Source organism: Lissotriton helveticus, chromosome 3_1, assembly GCF_964261635.1.
Source record: "Lissotriton helveticus chromosome 3_1, aLisHel1.1, whole genome shotgun sequence".
Taxonomy (NCBI): Eukaryota; Metazoa; Chordata; class Amphibia; order Caudata; family Salamandridae; genus Lissotriton; species Lissotriton helveticus.
The window spans coordinates 560,809,882-560,826,859 of record NC_136061.1 but is presented as its reverse complement, the minus strand read 5'-3'; the positions used below and the strand labels follow the sequence as shown (position 1 = coordinate 560,826,859).

Genomic DNA, 16,978 nt, shown 5'->3' with positions numbered 1-16,978 from the left:
GCAACTTCCCCTAACAATTTAGTGATATTATTTCAGTCACTTGAAAAAGCCAATGAGAGGGAGCTCAGAAAGTGGTGGGAGGCCACTTCTCTGCAACGATATGGTGACAGTGATCGAATTCCGAGAGGACTTAGAATTTTTACGGTACCCGCGTACGAAAATCCGGACCCCCAGCTCCTTAAGGACTGGGCAGCATTTACTGCAGACTCTGCCAAGGGTATGGTCAAAATGCTGATTCATTATGCACGGAGTGACCATGAGAAATCCCTTTTGGAGATAAAAAGACTAGAAGATCTGATTGGTAAAGAGAAAGATACTAAGCATGCGGACGAACTTAAAATAGCAATGCTGAAACGCCTCAAAGACTACGAGCTAACGATAAGACGTCGAAAACAAACAAAGTTTCAACGTGATGAAGAAGACTATAAGTCGCATCGAATTCTAACCTTCGCTCGAAAATATGATGGTGCAAGAAAGAAACTAAATAAAACTGGAGCAACATCGAGTGGAGGTCGGGACACATCGGAGTCTGAGGCGGAAGCATCAGAGAGTGAGCAAACTGCAAATAAAGCTGGAAAAAGTGAAGGAGCGGTGGCGGAACCCCAATTTTTTCACGAATACCAGTTAATCAGAGAAACACGCCGAAGGCCGGCACCAAGAACCCACGCTCCACCACAACAACAATCGAAAAACGCAAAAAGCGGAAAACAAGGAGGGGGAGAAAAAGTGGCAGAAGAAGCGCCCTCTCCGAGAATAACCAGAAGCAAGGGGAGAAGAGTGAATCTTTCCAATAAAATCCTGACTGAGGAAGAACTGAAAGTATTCCAACTGGGACCCAGCTTTTGCCCAACCTCAGGATAGGACTATGCTGAGGTACGCATAGACCTCTTTAAATACATCAGAAAATTGAAATTCCCCCAAAAATTCCTAATAAATCCAAGGAATGAGGTCACGAGAATGAATAATGATGACCCCAACGAAACCGAAGAGCTAACAGAAACACCTTTCGAGCTCTGGCAACATTACAATCATTGGAAGCCATGAGTGCTGGCAAAAATGTAGAAAGAAATACCCAAGAGCATCTTGAACAAGCTGGAATCATCCAGGCTAGCGGCCACAGCAAATTCAAGAAACAAATCAAGGACTATACCACATACATCGTTTGACACCATTGATGTCTTCAATGAGGCAGTCATAGCAGACCTCAAAGATTTAGCAAAACAATCTAGTGCAGGAATCCAGCACTTCAATATGCCACGAAAATATTGGGACGCTATTAATTCTTTGAAAGACGACAAAGACATTGAAATAAAACCATCTGATAAAGGAGGCAACATGGTCATATTTAGTAAACAACAATACCACAGGGAAGCAATGCGACAGTTGGAAGATAAGGAATGCTACATCCCTATCCATCGAAAGGAATATGTAACATGTGTAGAGCAATACCATCAACTATTGGGGAATTGGAGAGATGATGGCATGCTAAGCCAGGATGAATATCTGTTCCTCTACTGTGATGCACCAACCCTACCTACGTTCTACCACCTTCCTAAAATCCATAAAGACAATACCAATCCCCCTGGAAGACCAATTGTCGCCTCAATCAACAGCCTGCTACAAAATACTGCCATTTATATAGATTTTTTCCTGGCTCCAATAGTGAAAGATCTAGCATCCTATATACATACTCAAGACTTTTTAAGACTAATCGAAGGAGTAACTTGGGAAGAAGAGATGCTGATGATAACCTTGGACATCACCAGTCTATATACCTGCATCCTTCATGCAGATGGTCTGGCAGCAGTCAAATGGTTCCTAGGCAAAAGGCATCCAAAATTCATGAAACACAATGCCATGTTACTGAACATGATTTCTTACTGTTTACATAATAACATCTTTACCTTTGCAGGTCAGCTGTACCAACAAAAACGGGGTACAGTGATGGGTACGTGCTTCGCCCCCAGCTACGCAAATTTATTAGTTGGCTGGTGGGAGAAGCACGTAGCCTGGGGGAGGAAAATGACCTACGGTTGGACAAGATTATACTATGGTCACGGTATATTGATGACCTTTTTATTGTTTGGCGCGGCAGCCGTTCCTTGGCTGAGGAATATGTTGCTGCTCTAAACAATAACCACTTGAACCTGGTATTTACTGGAACTATCAGCAATACCTCAGTGAATTATCTTGATCTAGAGGTTTATATTGAGAATCACACATTACTGACACGCCTTTTTAGGAAGCCAACGGCAGGGAACGCTGTTCTCCACGCAGGAAGCCACCACCCTAAGAGCTTAATCAAAAGCATACCTTATGGAGAGCTCTTGCGCCTTAAGCGCAACTGCACCACTGATGCTAGTTTTAGTATAGCTAAAAAAGAAGCATTACAACGCTTCAGAGAAAGAGGGTATATTAGGGGAGATTTACAACTGGCAGAGGAAAAGGTCCTGAAAACTGAAATCTTCTGGTTGCAAAAAACAAGTGAACTGAATCTAATGAGGCACATGCACGTATGATAACAAGGTACAATTAGAAATCAGCTAACATTGTAAAAATATTTAAAAAGAACTGGCATATCCTATTAACAGACAATGTGTTAAAACACCATCTTTCAGAACGACCTCCCATTACCTATAAGATGCCCATCTATTGGGGATCAGTTAATACACAGCCATTTTAACCAGTCAGTATCAGCGAAAAGTAGATTGGGAATAAATGGCTTCTTTCCCTGTAAAAACGCTTGTAAATACAGTAACAAAAAGACCACCTTTGAAGGCAGACCGGGGGATCCCAGGCCTGTCCGAGTTATTAAACCCTTCTTGAACTGCAATTCTGACTTTACAATATACTGCCTAATATGCCCGTCAAAAACGATATGTAGGCAGCACGATAAATCAAACTAAAAAGCGCATATTAGAACACATACGCGCAATTACCAACAAAGATGCTGCTTACCCTGTTGCCCGTCATTTTGAGTCACACCATCAGAGCAACAGGGACCTGTTGCAATTCTACTGCATAGACAGAGTAGAGAAACATGAGAGGGGTGGAGACAGGATAAGGAAATTGAGAGCTCTGGAGTCACGCTACATTATTGATCTTCAGAGCATGAGTCCAGTAGGACTCAATAATGATGAAGAATTGTGGACACATTTAGAATAAGATCTGTTAATGACTGGGTAACCTCTTCTCCTTCCATCTGTTTTGCTCCCTTTCCCGTCCCCCTTAATGTATATATGTATATATTTCTTCTTTTTAAGGGGGCTATAGTAACTGAGCTGGACATCGCATATGCCCATTCAGGGCTCAATTATGCAAAACACTAGGAAACAAAGATATGAATTATCAATGATTTTATTAGGATAATTTTTCCTAGTTTTGACACAATTGTAGTGAGATACTACAAGAATTGTGTGTATTTTTCACACTTTATCGCACAAGGACTTTACACTTTGTTTTGCACTCTTTTTTATAAAACACACTATAAGATGGCTGCCATATATTTTTAAACTAAGTGTTGCAGAAATCCGTCTTTAGGTCTATGAATTTTCACGTGACGTATGGTGGTTTCTTTAAAAAGTGATGTATCTGCACTAACAAACTGACATTGACGAAGCTGTGAGGCGAAACGCGTCTGTCAGGGGGGGGGTTCTGCACTAATAAAGCACTAAGCTTTGGATTCTTCGTGTGTGCCTTCCTTTTTTCATACCATATCAAGGTGTGATGTTGAGGATATATATATATATATCTATATATATATATATAGATATATATAGATATATATATATATATATATATACATACACACACACACACACACATATATACACATATATACACATATACATACACGTTTGAGTGCCGAAAGCCAACAGCTTCCACAAAGTAAAAAAGTTGATAACCGCTTTAAAACAAGTAGTACCACAGCTGACCGAGCAGTGGCACTTGAACGCTGCGTCCCTGGTTATCTTCTTAACGGAGGAGAGAGTGAGTTTATATTTAGCGCGGTTACAGTGACGCGCACGAGGGACCCTTTCATCAAGTGGCCGTGGAGACATTGGAATACAACAGACGTGTTACCGAGGAGTCGGATAAATCCAAGACCCGCCATTGAAACCTCCGAGGCATTGAAAGCAGCTGAAAAACATTGGTCATAGATGGTGCGGAGAGACGCCGATACCTGATCTGTGCCTTCAGGTGTGTTACCTCTGAGGTTATGGAAGAAAGTTCGGGACTTTAGCGGCCACAAGTTTTGTTTTAATAATGTGAAGCCCCATCACCCTGCATTTGGACTGCCAGCACGCTACATTTTGGGACTGATAGTCCCCAACACTGATGCGAGCAGAGACAATCCTTTGCAGGTGAGCCCACCACCACTTGGAAGGAGGAGCTTGAAATAAATTGCTGTGTGGGTGCTTGCACTGCTTACAGACGAAGGCATTTGAGAAAGGCACAACCCGAAACCGGTCATGCCACTGTTCCTTATAAAACACCTGCTAAAGCCCCGCTGCGTCCCTGGTTATCTTCTTAACGGAGGAGAGTATGTATATATATATATCCTAGGAATACTTTCCCAGGGTTCCTGTGGTTTACGGGCACTTGCCCAAATACTTGTGGAATGTTTATCGTTTGAGTAAATTGAATTGACTTTTAAATGCACTGGCACTTTATTGAAAATGTATTTTTATCCTTTTGCTCTGAAACGGTAGAAAATGGGATAGGCTTTTTATACTTCGTTATCGGCGTTTGTCGTAACATGAATTGTCCTTTTATTGCTGAACAATGCTTTCGCTCTTTGCAAGTGTTAACATGGCCACCGCATTAGGAGACGGCTTGACTGAGATTTGAATGTCCTTTTACACTGTTTGCTACCTTTCTTGTGTATTTTTACCAGTCTGTAATGGCGGCAAAATCATCGTGATCAAGGGAGCTTGACTCACGAAACGAGTTGATGTAACTCTCAAAACAAATAAAGAAGCCTGAATGAATATGCTACTTACCAGTATGCATCTGTTCTTGGCATGTAGGGCTGCTAACATTCATATCTTAGCATTAGATCGCCGCCTAGTGTTGGGTCCGGATGATCGCACATTGTTGTCCTGGAAGAGTCTTCGAAGTATCCTGAGATAGGTGGCTCCTCCCCTGGACTACAGTGCGCATGGGCATCGGCTCCATCCCCAGATTGTTTTTCGCCATTGTGGCAGAAGATGGAGTGAAAAGTGTAAAGGATGTCCATGCTAATGACTGAATACAATAGTATATCTGCAGCTGCAACAGGCACCGGGGAGGAGGGTGGGCGATATGAATGTTAGCAGCCCTACATGCCAAGAACAGATGCATACTGGTAAGTAGCATATTCAGTTCGAGGCATGTGGGCTGCTAAATTCATATCTTAGCATAGAATACATAGCAGTCCCTCCATCAGCGGCGGTTGCCCGTGCCAGCTGCAGAAACCTGAAAGAGTGTCTTGAGAACAGCCTGTCCCACAGCAGCTTGCTGCTTGGAATGTACATCAACACAGTAGTGTTTTGTAAAGGTATGTGGTGTAACCCACGTGGCTGCTCTGCAAATGTCCTCTAAAGGAATGTTTCCTAGGAAAGCCATGGATGCCCCCAATTTGCGTGTGGAGTGCGCTCTTGGGGGTATCGTTAGAGTGCGCTTGGCCTTTTGATAACATATTTGGATGCACTTAACAATCCACCTGGCTATTCCTGCTTTGGAAATAGGGTTGCCTTTGTGTTGTGGTGCGAAGGCAACAAAAAGTTGTTTTGTCTTTCTAAAGGGTTGTGTCCTGTCTATGTAGTACATCAACGCCCTCCGTACATCTAAGGTATGGAGCATTCTTTCCGCTACCGTTTGTGGGTTTTGGAAGAATGCCGGCAAGTCAATAGTTTGGTTGAGATGAAACTGTGACACCACCTTCGGAAGGAATTTGGGGTTAGTGCGTAGCACTACCCTATTTGGATGAATCTGAATGAAAGGCTCTTGGATTGTGAGCGCTTGTAGCTCACTAACCCGCCTCAGTGACGTAATAGCTATCAGGAAAGCTACTTTCCACGTTAGGAACTGGAGTTCACACGAGTGCAGTGGCTCAAAAGGTGGTCCCATCAGTCTGGTGAGGACCACATTGAGGTTCCACACCGGAGCTGGTGGTGTTCTTGGGGGAATGACTCGTTTCAGACCTTCAAGGAAAGCTTTAATGGCAGGCACTCTGAAGACAGAGAGATGCTGCCTGTTCTGAAGATAAGTCGCTATGGCGGATAGATGTATCCGAATGGAAGTGTACGCTAGATTGCACTTGTAAAGATGCAACAGATAGCAAATGATGTCAGGGATAGATGCATCTAGCGGGTTGATGTCATTGGCTGTACAGTAAATGACAAAACGCTTCCATTTCGCAGCATAGCATGCTCTGGTAGTTGGCTTCCTTGCCTCCTTGATGATGTCCATGCATTCCGGAGGTAGGTTAAGGTATCCAAACTCTAGGACTTCAGGAGCCAGATCGCCAGGTTGAGCTGTTGCGGATCTGTATGCTGAATTTCTCCATGGTTCTGCGTCAAAAGTCTGGGCGTGAGGCGCAGTCTTTGATGCGGCACCACCGAGAGTTCGAGGAACGTGGTGTACCATGCTTGGCGCGCCCATGTTGGAGCAACTAGGATGAGAGTCATCGCGTGCTGCCTTAGCTTTCTTGCCACCAGCGGTATCAGAGGGGCTGGCGGAAAAGCGTACGCAAATCTGCCTGACCAGTTCATCCATATCGCATTCCCCTGCGACTGTGTGTGAGGGAACCTGGCGGCAAAGTGTTGGCATTTTGCGTTTTCTTTTGTGGCAAACAGGTCTATCTCCGGATGACCCCACTGCTGGAAGTACGGGTGGAGGACAGATGGGTGTATCTCCCACTCGTGCATTTGATGGCTGTACCTGCTGAGCAGATCCGCCATCTGATTGTCCTTTCCCGGGAGGTGTTCCGCCATGAGGAAAATGTTCCTCTGAATGGCCCACTTCCACATGCTCTGAGCCAGATGAGACAGCTGTGGCGAGTGGGTGCCTCCCTGCTTTTGAATGTAGTACATCGCGGTCATGTTGTCCGTCCGGACTAACACTACCTTGTTGCACAGATGTACAATGAAGGACTTGATCGCCATGAAGATTGCCATCAGTTCCAGATAATTGATGTGCATCCTCTGTTGTTGCGTCGTCCATAGTCCCTGCACCGTGTAAGTGAGCAGATGAGCTCCCCATCCCTGGAGAGATGCGTCCGTTGTCAGGATAATCTGTGGCACTGGCTCCTGGAACAGTCGGCCCTTGCAAAGGTTGTGTGGAGTCCACCAATGCAGAGAGTCGTATGCCCGACTGGTAACCAACACTAGGTCTGTCAATTGTCCCTGAGCCTGTGTCCACTGATTTGCTAAGCACTCCTGGAGCGGGCGCATATGTAACCGTGCGTGAGGGACTATGAAGATGCAGGAGGCCATCATGCCTATCAACTGCATGAACACTCTGGCTGGAAGCGAGTGTTGTGGTCTGAACTTCTGGATTAGAGACTGCATGCTGTCTATCCTAACTTGGTTTGGTTGAGCCATGGCCGTCAGGGTATTGATCGTCGCACCTAGAAACTGCCGGACATGTGCCGGCTGAAGATGCGACTTTGGGTAGTTCAACGAGAAACCTAGATTGTGAAGGAGGTGAATGCTGGTCGACATGTCCGCGGCGCACTGTCGTTCCGACTTGGCTTGAACGAGACAGTCGTCCAGGTAGGGGTAGACATGGATGTTCTGCCTCCTGAGATGCGCTGCTACTGTCGCCAGACACTTGGTAAACACCCTTGGGGCTGTGGTGACTCCGAAGGGTAGGACCTTGAACTGGTAATGCTTGCCTTGAATAGTGAACCTGAGGTATTTCCTGTGGGACGGGTGCAGTGGAATGTGGAAATAAGCATCCTTGAGATCTAAGGTTGCTAAGAAGTCCCCTTGGTTGAACAAGGGAAGAATCTGTTGCAGTGTAAGCATATGGAAATGTTCTCATAGTATGTACAGGTTGAGGGGACGTAGATCTAGAATGGGTCTGAGAGATCCGTCCTTCTTTGGAATAAGGAAGTACAGGGAATATACCCCTGTGCCCTCCTCCTCCACCGGCACGAGCTCGATTGCGCCTTTTTGCAGCATCGCCACTACTTCCTGCTGCAATAAGTGCAAATGCTCTGCGGACATAGGCCGTTGCCTTGGTGGAATGTTGGGTGGAGTGGACTTTAACTCTAGACAATAACCGTACTGGACAAGTTGTAGCACCCACCTGTCTGTGGTGATGTTTCTCCAGACGGGCAGGAACTGCTGCAGTCTCCCCCCGACAGGTGTTAAGTGGTCGGGGGGCAGTGACAGAGAGTCACTGTTTGCTTGGGGTAGAGGAGCGGGAGTTGTTGTTTGCTCTGCCGCGACCTCTGTTGCTGTTATTTCTGTAACCTCCCTTGTTCTGTTTTGTGAACGAGGATTGTGCTCCACCTCTTGAGAATTGCGATTGTTGACCCATTTGTCCTCTGGTGACTCCACGTGCACCTGAGCGACGAAAATTATTGCCACGAAACTGTTGTGATTGTAGGACCCCCATAGATTTAGCAGTTTCTGTGTCCTTTTTTATCTTCGAGGGTGGTGTCAACATCTGGACCAAACAGTCTATCAGGATTGACTGGCTGATTAAGTATGGTTGTCTGAATATCAGGTTTAAACCCTGATATGCGGAGCCAAGCTTGTCGTCTCAGCATGACGCTAGTGTTGATCGCCCTAGCTGCTGTGTCTGCGGCGTCAAGTGCACACTTGATGGCTGCGTTGGAGATCAGTTTCCCTTCCTCTATAAGCAGTTTGGTGCCTTCTTGAAACTTAGGAGGCAGGTGTTGTACAATCTGCTCTAGGGTGTCGTAATGCGCCCTATCGTAACGAGCTAAGAGTGCTTGTGTATTTGCAATACGCCAAAAGTTTGCAGCTTGTGCCGCCACTTGTTTGCCCCCTGCCTCTAGCACTTTGGACTCCTTGTCTGGGGGAGGAGCTTCGCCCGTTGTCTGGGAGTTGGCCCGTTTCCTGGCATTTGCGACCACAAGAGAGTCTAGTGGCAACTGTCCCCGAATGTATGCAGGGTCTGCAGGTGCTGGTCTGTACTTTTTCTCGATACGTGGATTGACCACTCTAGCTCTGGTAGGTTCTTTAAAGATGTCAGCTGAATGCTTGAGGACTCCCTTGAGCATAGGCAGCGTTTTCACAGTTCTTTCAGAGACTGAAAAAGTGTCACAGAGAAAGTCCTCTTCTACTGGGTCAGCATGCATGTCCACATCATGATTAGCAGCTGCCCTCTCAATGAGTGCATGAAAACCTGCAGAATCCTCTGTTGGGGATGCACGTGCACTGAAAGGCTGTGGGTCTTGCCCCACACTTTGGGTGCCTTGGTCACCAATGTCATCATATGCATCTGGATGTGCATCTGGTTCATTGATGGGGAAGGTGTATTGGTCCTCCTCATCATATCCCTCACCCTCAGAGTGTTCTGGTGAGGGAGTAGGGCTTCTTCTTGGAGGAGGCTGGATAGGTTCTATGAGGTCAGAAGCGTCCTGAGGAACCCTTTTTTTCTTTAGTGGGATGACATAGGAGTCCAGAGGCTCAGAAGTAATCCTCCTTTTGTATAGCGTTAATTTGCCAGTGTTGGCGTCGATGAAATGCTCAGAATCGTCCTCTGATTCGAGTTCTCGACCTGAAGGTACCCCCGCCGTAGAAGAATCCGACTTCTTTGGCGTCGATTTCGTCGAAAAGGCCTTCGGAGCCTCTTTCGGCGGCAGAAGGAAGAGAAGCTTACTCTTAGGCTTTGCCGGAGTGTCCTTCGGCGTCTGAGGCGACGGTAACGGAGCCGACGTAGCAGCGGCCTTGTCCCTGATTCTCTGCAGCGAAGCGGCGATGGGGGACACTTCACTTACAGTGGCTTTTGGCGCTGACGAGGATGTCTTGACCTTCCCCTCGGATCCGACGTCATGGTGGCCTTTTGGAGTCTTGGACGCCGATGCAGTTGCCGCCGACCCAGAGTCCTTGGATCGATGCGCAGATGTGCCAGCCGTCGATCCGTGTGCTTGTGTCGCCTCCGACTCCACTACGCGACCGACGGACGGAGTCCCAGTCGGAACCGTGCCGCTGGCCTTGGCGTGCTTAGACAGTGTCGCAGCGGTTGATCCGTGCCGACCACCCTTCTTAGAGGATCCTTCCTCTGGCGCCGACTTTGACCCCGTGGAATCGACCAACTTCTTCGACTTCTGTGGACCGGAGGTCGACGGAGCCGATGCGGCGGCGGGTGCAGTAGCTTTCTGTTGGCCGGCCGCCATTTTAGGGACGCTTGAGTCCTTAAGTTTCGGTTTCGTTTTCGGGTTGGCCATTTTAGGCGTAGTCGATACCGTAGGTTTCGGTTTCGATCCGGCCTGCCCAGCAAGTATGTCCGTGGCCGGGCCTGAAGGCGGGGCCGTGGCTTGCGGTACGGGGTCTTGGGTAAGGCCAACTGGCGATCCCGTGACCCGATCGTGATCTTCGAAACCTTCGGGGCATAGCTCGTCCCCTGAGCTATCTGCCGCGGCCCCATAAATCTCTTCGACGTCCCCTACCTCGTCGACGTATTCAAGGCCTTGATCCACGACTCCGTCGTCGTCTTCCGGATCCGCCTCGACCTCCGTTTCGGGTGGGGATATTTGGAGATGATGACCCTGTTCATCTTCTTCTTGGTCGCCGAAGATGTTTTCTGGATCCGGGGCCGCTTGTCTGGCCTCCAGGCGCACCGCGCGCCGAAGCTTGAGAGTCTTTTTCGACCTGAATTGAGCGCAAGCCTTACACTTGCCGTCGTCATGGTCCGGTGAAAGGCATTTGTTACAGCCCGGGTGCAGGACTATATGTGGGTACTTGGACCCACAGAGCGGACAGTACTTAAACGGACTCCGCTCCATGCTGGAAAGTCGTGGTCGTGTCGCGATGAGAAGGCCTCGATGTCCGAAGAGTGAAAAAAAACTCCGCTGAATCCGACTCCAAGAGTAGGAAGAACTCGAGACCGTGCGCAAACAATACCGACGCTATAAATCCAAGGCCTTTTGGCCTTAAAAAGTTAGTTTTACTCGGTTCCGACAGAGAGAAGTCGAGACCGCATCCGAACCCAATGGCGGAAAAAAACAATCTGGGGATGGAGCCGATGCCCATGCGCACTGTAGTCCAGGGGAGGAGCCACCTATCTCAGGATACTTCGAAGACTCTTCCAGGACAACAATGTGCGATCATCCGGACCCAACACTAGGCGGCGATCTAATGCTAAGATATGAATTTAGCAGCCCACATGCCTCGAACACAACGATACCCTTGCTCGAGTGCCAGATGATTTCCTTGTGTTGTGAAATGGATATCCTATTCTGAATATATATATATATATATATATATATATATATATATATGCGTTTGTGTGCCGAAAGCCAACAGCTTCCACAAAGTAAAAAAGTTGATAACAGCTTTAAAACTAGTAGTACCACAGCTGACCGAGCAGTGGCACTTGAACTCTGTTTGTTTTCTTGCTAGATTGCAGGATTCGGATTTCTAATTGTAATGAGAACATTATATAGTTACCTTCCAGAGACAGGGGAGGGTTGTGTATGCCTTCAATTAAAATGATTATGGAGAACTACACTTACATACATTAGGCTTTTAAAACTTGACATCGACACTGTAGTGTGAATGCACTACCATACAATGCCAGACATTTTTCTTGATTCTGTAAATGCATAGATACCCCCTTTCCATGACAACAGTGGTATGAAATAAATCCAAGAAGTGCAAATAGTTATGGTGGACAATAGTCACCCTTCTTGCGCAGTGTCTGTTTTACTAAACCCTGCTGTATTTCACTCAGAAAACCAATTACATAGAGCAGGCCATATCAATTAATCATTTAAAAACCTGCAGATTATTAAATCATTGTCTGTGTTCTGTGAATGACAAAAAGCATAAGGGGGGGAACCATTGTGGACAATAACTGCAAAAATATGATGGTTGCGAAAATGAAGGGCTGCTGTAAAAAGTCAACTTACATCTTCATCTTCTTCCTCTTCTTGCGTGTACTTTGTATCATCTGCTTCTTCATCATCAGCATCAACCAATTCAGGTCGAAATTCAAATACTTCACGACCACTAATCTATTGGCACAACAAAATAAAAATGGAAACAATTTGCATATAGTGCTAATGATTTGCAAATGCATTTCAAAACAATGAGGTTAAGTAATTAGGTAGCTTTTATGATCAAGTAAAGGTGCAGAGGAAATGGGTAACATGGGAGCAAAGCACTTACACCAAGACCTTTGCCAGCAGTAAAATCAGCTTTCCTTCTCTCCATTTCTTCTTCTGCTTTAATCATCTTGTCTTGTCTTTTTCTTTTCTTCCATGCAAGAAAAGACTCCAACGAAATTTTGGTAACGTTTGGTCCTAGAGCTGCACGCTGTAAAATTAGTAAAAAGAGCCAAAATAGATTCTTACAACAGGAAGCAGCCAGTTTTTTTTTTTTAAACACAAATTAAAGTAAAGCTAGCCAAGTTATAAATATCCATTTATGTATTAAATCTTTTCACTTCAGTATTTCTTAGTTACTTTCACTTTAATCTTTTAACATTTTTTTAAGGTTAGATACAAAACTTTCAAAATGTAACTTTCTTGTAGTCCTGGTTTTACATCATGCGAATAGTCCGGACCCGCTTCTACTCCTCCCTGTGTTATGCTATGTTCAGTGACATGGCTTATGAAACAGTCAGAATGAGGACTGGGGCGCTAATCCACCATCCCTGTCCTAAACCACGATGCAGTTTACATTCTCAGGCCCATTGCAGAGGTCTGGTTAAAATTTGTCCTGCCTTTTGGAACACTAGCAGTCATTTTAATCTGTAGTGCCCCCACAATAAAAGGAGTACCACAACCTGCTTAACCGCCAGTGGATATGGCAGTGGCTCAACAATAAAAGGGCACCCCACCATGCTTCAACTGCCTGAAATTGAGTCTCCATCCAACAAAGCAGCAGCACTCATTGAGGGAAGAGACACAATATTTAAAGGGATTAAGGTGAGCCTCAATGGAGGGAATAGGTTTTCTTAAAAAGACAAAAAAACTCTGAAAACCAAGACTTTTTCCCTCTAAAAATCTCACTCTGTTTGAAGTTCCCTGGAGAAATGGAAATTACATTGTTTAAGGTAGTGAATGAAACTACATTGGCTGTGGATCTGAGATTTGGTTTATGAATTCTTAGGAAGATAAAGACTTATTTAAAAAGGAGGAGGGATTTTAGGTTTGTGTGGAACAAGTGATGAAAAGCTAACCCTGCAAAAGGATGAAAAGCTAACCCTGAAAAGCAAATTGCTAGAATGAAAGATTTTTAGACTGATTACAAGCACAAGAGAAAGATTACATGTTTCTTGTTTAAGGAGAAGCGTTCACAGACTCAATGCCATACTTAAGACTGCTGATCTTGCAAAGAATCTGCAGGAAAAGATTTAATTCAGAAAGGCCAATGTGTTTGTGATCATGCCTACGTAACATGGTTGCACATTTTTTACAGGCAGACTATACACATTTCGGCTCAGTCTAATACTTCTTTCTATCACCACACAGGGAAAAGGGATAGTGTGTTAATTCTCCATATTGGTTCCGAGGTCCATCCATCAGGTAGGAGAGCAGTGGCGTAACGAAAGTTTAAGGGGCCCCCCTGCAATGTCCCCGGAGTGGCCCACTCCGGATTTATTCCAGAGCGCTCAGGCCTGAGTACTGTACTGTGGAGGCTCCCTGTAGCTCAGGGGCCCCCCCTCACACCACCGGGGGTGCAGGGGCCTGTGTTACGCCCCTGTAGGAGAGATCTTTAATTGTAACATACTCACCAATTCTAGAACAAAGACCACATTCTGAGCCTTTGCCTTCAACACGATCTACTCCCTGGTGTTCACTTCCTAACCCACTGCCCCAAATTTTGAGCCAGTTCAGCTTGTGAATTTATGAATATTCCTACAAAGCATAACGAAGAAAAGCAACCATTTATTCTGCGTCACAGGATCTTTATTGATAGTCAAATGTCAGAATGTAGTAAGTAGCAAGTTAAAATAAAATGTCATAACCCTCGAGGCTCTTGGGCTGAAGGAATAAAAACGAATGAGAGAATTAAGAATTTTAATACAAAACTATTCTAAAAGTTTCCTTAGAGCCGCATGACTAACACTAGATTCAGCTTTTGTATCGGAATCAAGACAGCAGTGTGGACTGATTTCCAAGTGTCCACTTTTTACATGTATGAAAAGGGGATGATTCTCATCCATGTTGTGGTAGCTGCTATCCTTGAAGTTGCCAGATCTCGGCAAATGTCACCATAGTTGATAAATAATTGGTTAGGTTTACACAAGATCTTTGTTTTATTGAGACAGAAGTGAGGAACTCTACTGACCGCGTAATGAAATCTCTACTGGTGAAGATGGAATTACTAAAGAAAACTGGGACAATAATGGTCCGGTTAATATAGAATTCTAGGACAGCTTTAGGGAGATAAGAAGATCAAGTTCTCAATTTGCATGAAACACTCAATAAGGCTGCACTCAATAAGGCTGCTCTCTAGGCTTGAATTTCACAACCCTAATGAGCTGCACTGATGGCCACCAAAAAAGCAGTCTTCCAAGGAGAAGCAACAATTAACCCCTGAATAGGTTAAAATGGCGGATCAATTAATTTTTACAATACTTAGCTCCCAAGGACTGTGAGGTGTAATTATGGGAGAAATGGGTTTCTTCAGGCCCTTTAAAAAGTCCTTAATGACAGGAATTGTATAAAGACATTTTTATAACAGGATGTTTGCTTAGGCCATATACCATAAGATGGTACAGCAGCAAGATAGACTTTGATTAAACAAAAACAGCAATTTGGATTGAGCCAACTGTAATAGGAATGGCACAATCACTTTTTTTGGGAGGTGATAGGTTTGTACCATTTGTGTATACACCACAGGCAAAACATTTTCCATTTAAAGGAATAACAAGTCCTGGTCGAAGAGGGTTTAGCTTCCTGTAGAATGCCCATGCAAGACTATGGCAGATTAGATCATATATTTTCTGATATCAGGAGCCATGCTGCCAAATTAAAGGATGGGGGGTTCAGGTTGAATATCTGACCCCATAATCTTGCAAGGACGTTAAATTTGCATGGCAACCTTGTGTGCCTTGACTGACATGTGTAACAAGTCTGGGCACCACAAATGCAATGCCCAGTCAGGAACAATGAGGATCATAGTTGCTTGGCAATTTCGGAGGTTTACTGCAAACATTGGTATAGAAAGAATCAGAGGAAAAGCTTAATACTCCTCAAAATGACATTGCCCAGTAGCCTGGATTTATAGTGTTGGCATTTTTTTTGACAGGTTTCAAAGAGCTCTATTGGGTAGTCGTATTCTGTGAAAACTTGCTGGTGAAGGGTGTCTGAAGGAACCAATCTGTGATTTTCTTTGTAAAACCAGATCAGGACCCCCTCCCCCCGGTTAATGTTTCCTTGCAAGTGAACTGCCTTCAATAAGCCCTTGGCAACAGCCCACAATCCCCTTTTCTGTAACACCAGTGATGGTGGTCTGAATGCCATGCCCCCTTGCTGTTAAGATAGAGCAGGTTAGTTATGTTGTTTATTTGAATACGTATCCTACCCACTCTTTTTGAGACCACTTATACCAGACATTAATGAAGAGGCCTCGTAAGCAGACTTGCATTTGGGATAATGTAAATGCAGAAAGCCATGGACCTTGGAAAGGAAACAATTTGTTGGGTTGAAAGATAAGGAGGCTTCAGGAGGAGATGACATTTCTCCCAGATTTAGAACACACCATTACTTACATGGTGTCTAAAGATGCCCTCAGATAAAACAGAACATGAACGGGGATGTTACAGACGTCTGGATAATTATCTGCACACAGACAGAGGAAGCGGTTTGAAAGTCCTGATCCATTTTTCAGGTGCTAAGACATCAAAGGTGGGTCACTATTATTGCCATGAATTTCAAAAAAGTTTGAAGGATTGCTTTCAGACTAAGCGGAAGCACTGCATATTTGTAGTATGGTGTTCCTACTACAAATCTGTCAATTCCTGTGCTTCTTTTCTATCAGAATATGGAAACAGGTGTCTTGGAGTTTTTAACCACACACTTCCAAAATCCCAGTCCTTGCTGTGAGGGAAACATTTGCTGAAGGGCTAGCATGCAAAGTCTTTCCCTTTTAATCCACGTGTTGACTGCGAGTAGATCCAGTATTCGAGATAATACAAACTTTTCTTGGCTCACGAGGAGAGTACCTCTGGCTCTATTCAATATGCGTTGCTGCGGTTCCCATATCTTTCTATTAGTAGGATCCATCATTGTGCTCTTCCCGGCAGGTTTTGCAGAAGTTTCACAACCAGAAGCAGGTCTTCTAAGAGGTAACACTATTACAGATCTAAGCTTAGGCTCCGCCTTTAAGAACTCTGGGTCTTGTTGAAGAGATTTGTATTTCTTCAGCAGACACAGTTGCTGCTTTGACAGTGGCATGTGTGAGAAATTTCCCTGCCAATTCCAGACAGCCTTGTACCACTTCAGGGAGAGACTGAAGGGTCTCTATTATCATAGATACTAATGTTTCAGGTACTTCCATCGAAACCATCAACTTCGAGGGTCGTGCCATTAGTACATTGTAAAAGGTGGGTAGATCATCTACCGAAGTGACCCTCAATAGTGAGCCCACAGGAGAGGTGGGTTTATAGGAAGACACTAAAGCACCATCCTTTGATTTCTACAAAGAAAGTGACTATGATGGAGATCTGTATAACTTATGTCTTCTAGGTCTGCTTGGAGAGCCTGAATTCTCTCATTGGGGATTAAGGAACATGCTCACCTGGAGATCTTTGCAGCGACTGGGGCAGTTTTCCTATGAGTGACACA

At 45.0% G+C, this 16,978-nt stretch overlaps 1 protein-coding gene across 1 annotated transcript in view; it reads right to left on the bottom strand.

The window, feature by feature from the left end:
* The window catches only part of ZC3H15 (zinc finger CCCH-type containing 15), a 243,772-nt gene that overhangs the window by 61,005 nt on the left and 165,789 nt on the right, over positions 1-16,978 (bottom strand). Inside the window, exons 7-8 of the mRNA XM_078680489.1 lie at positions 12,351-12,497; positions 12,092-12,196 (exon numbers count right to left, since the gene is read on the bottom strand). Of these exons, the coding sequence (XP_078536615.1) occupies positions 12,092-12,196; positions 12,351-12,497 (252 nt within the window). The remainder of the gene's footprint in view (positions 1-12,091; positions 12,197-12,350; positions 12,498-16,978) is intronic.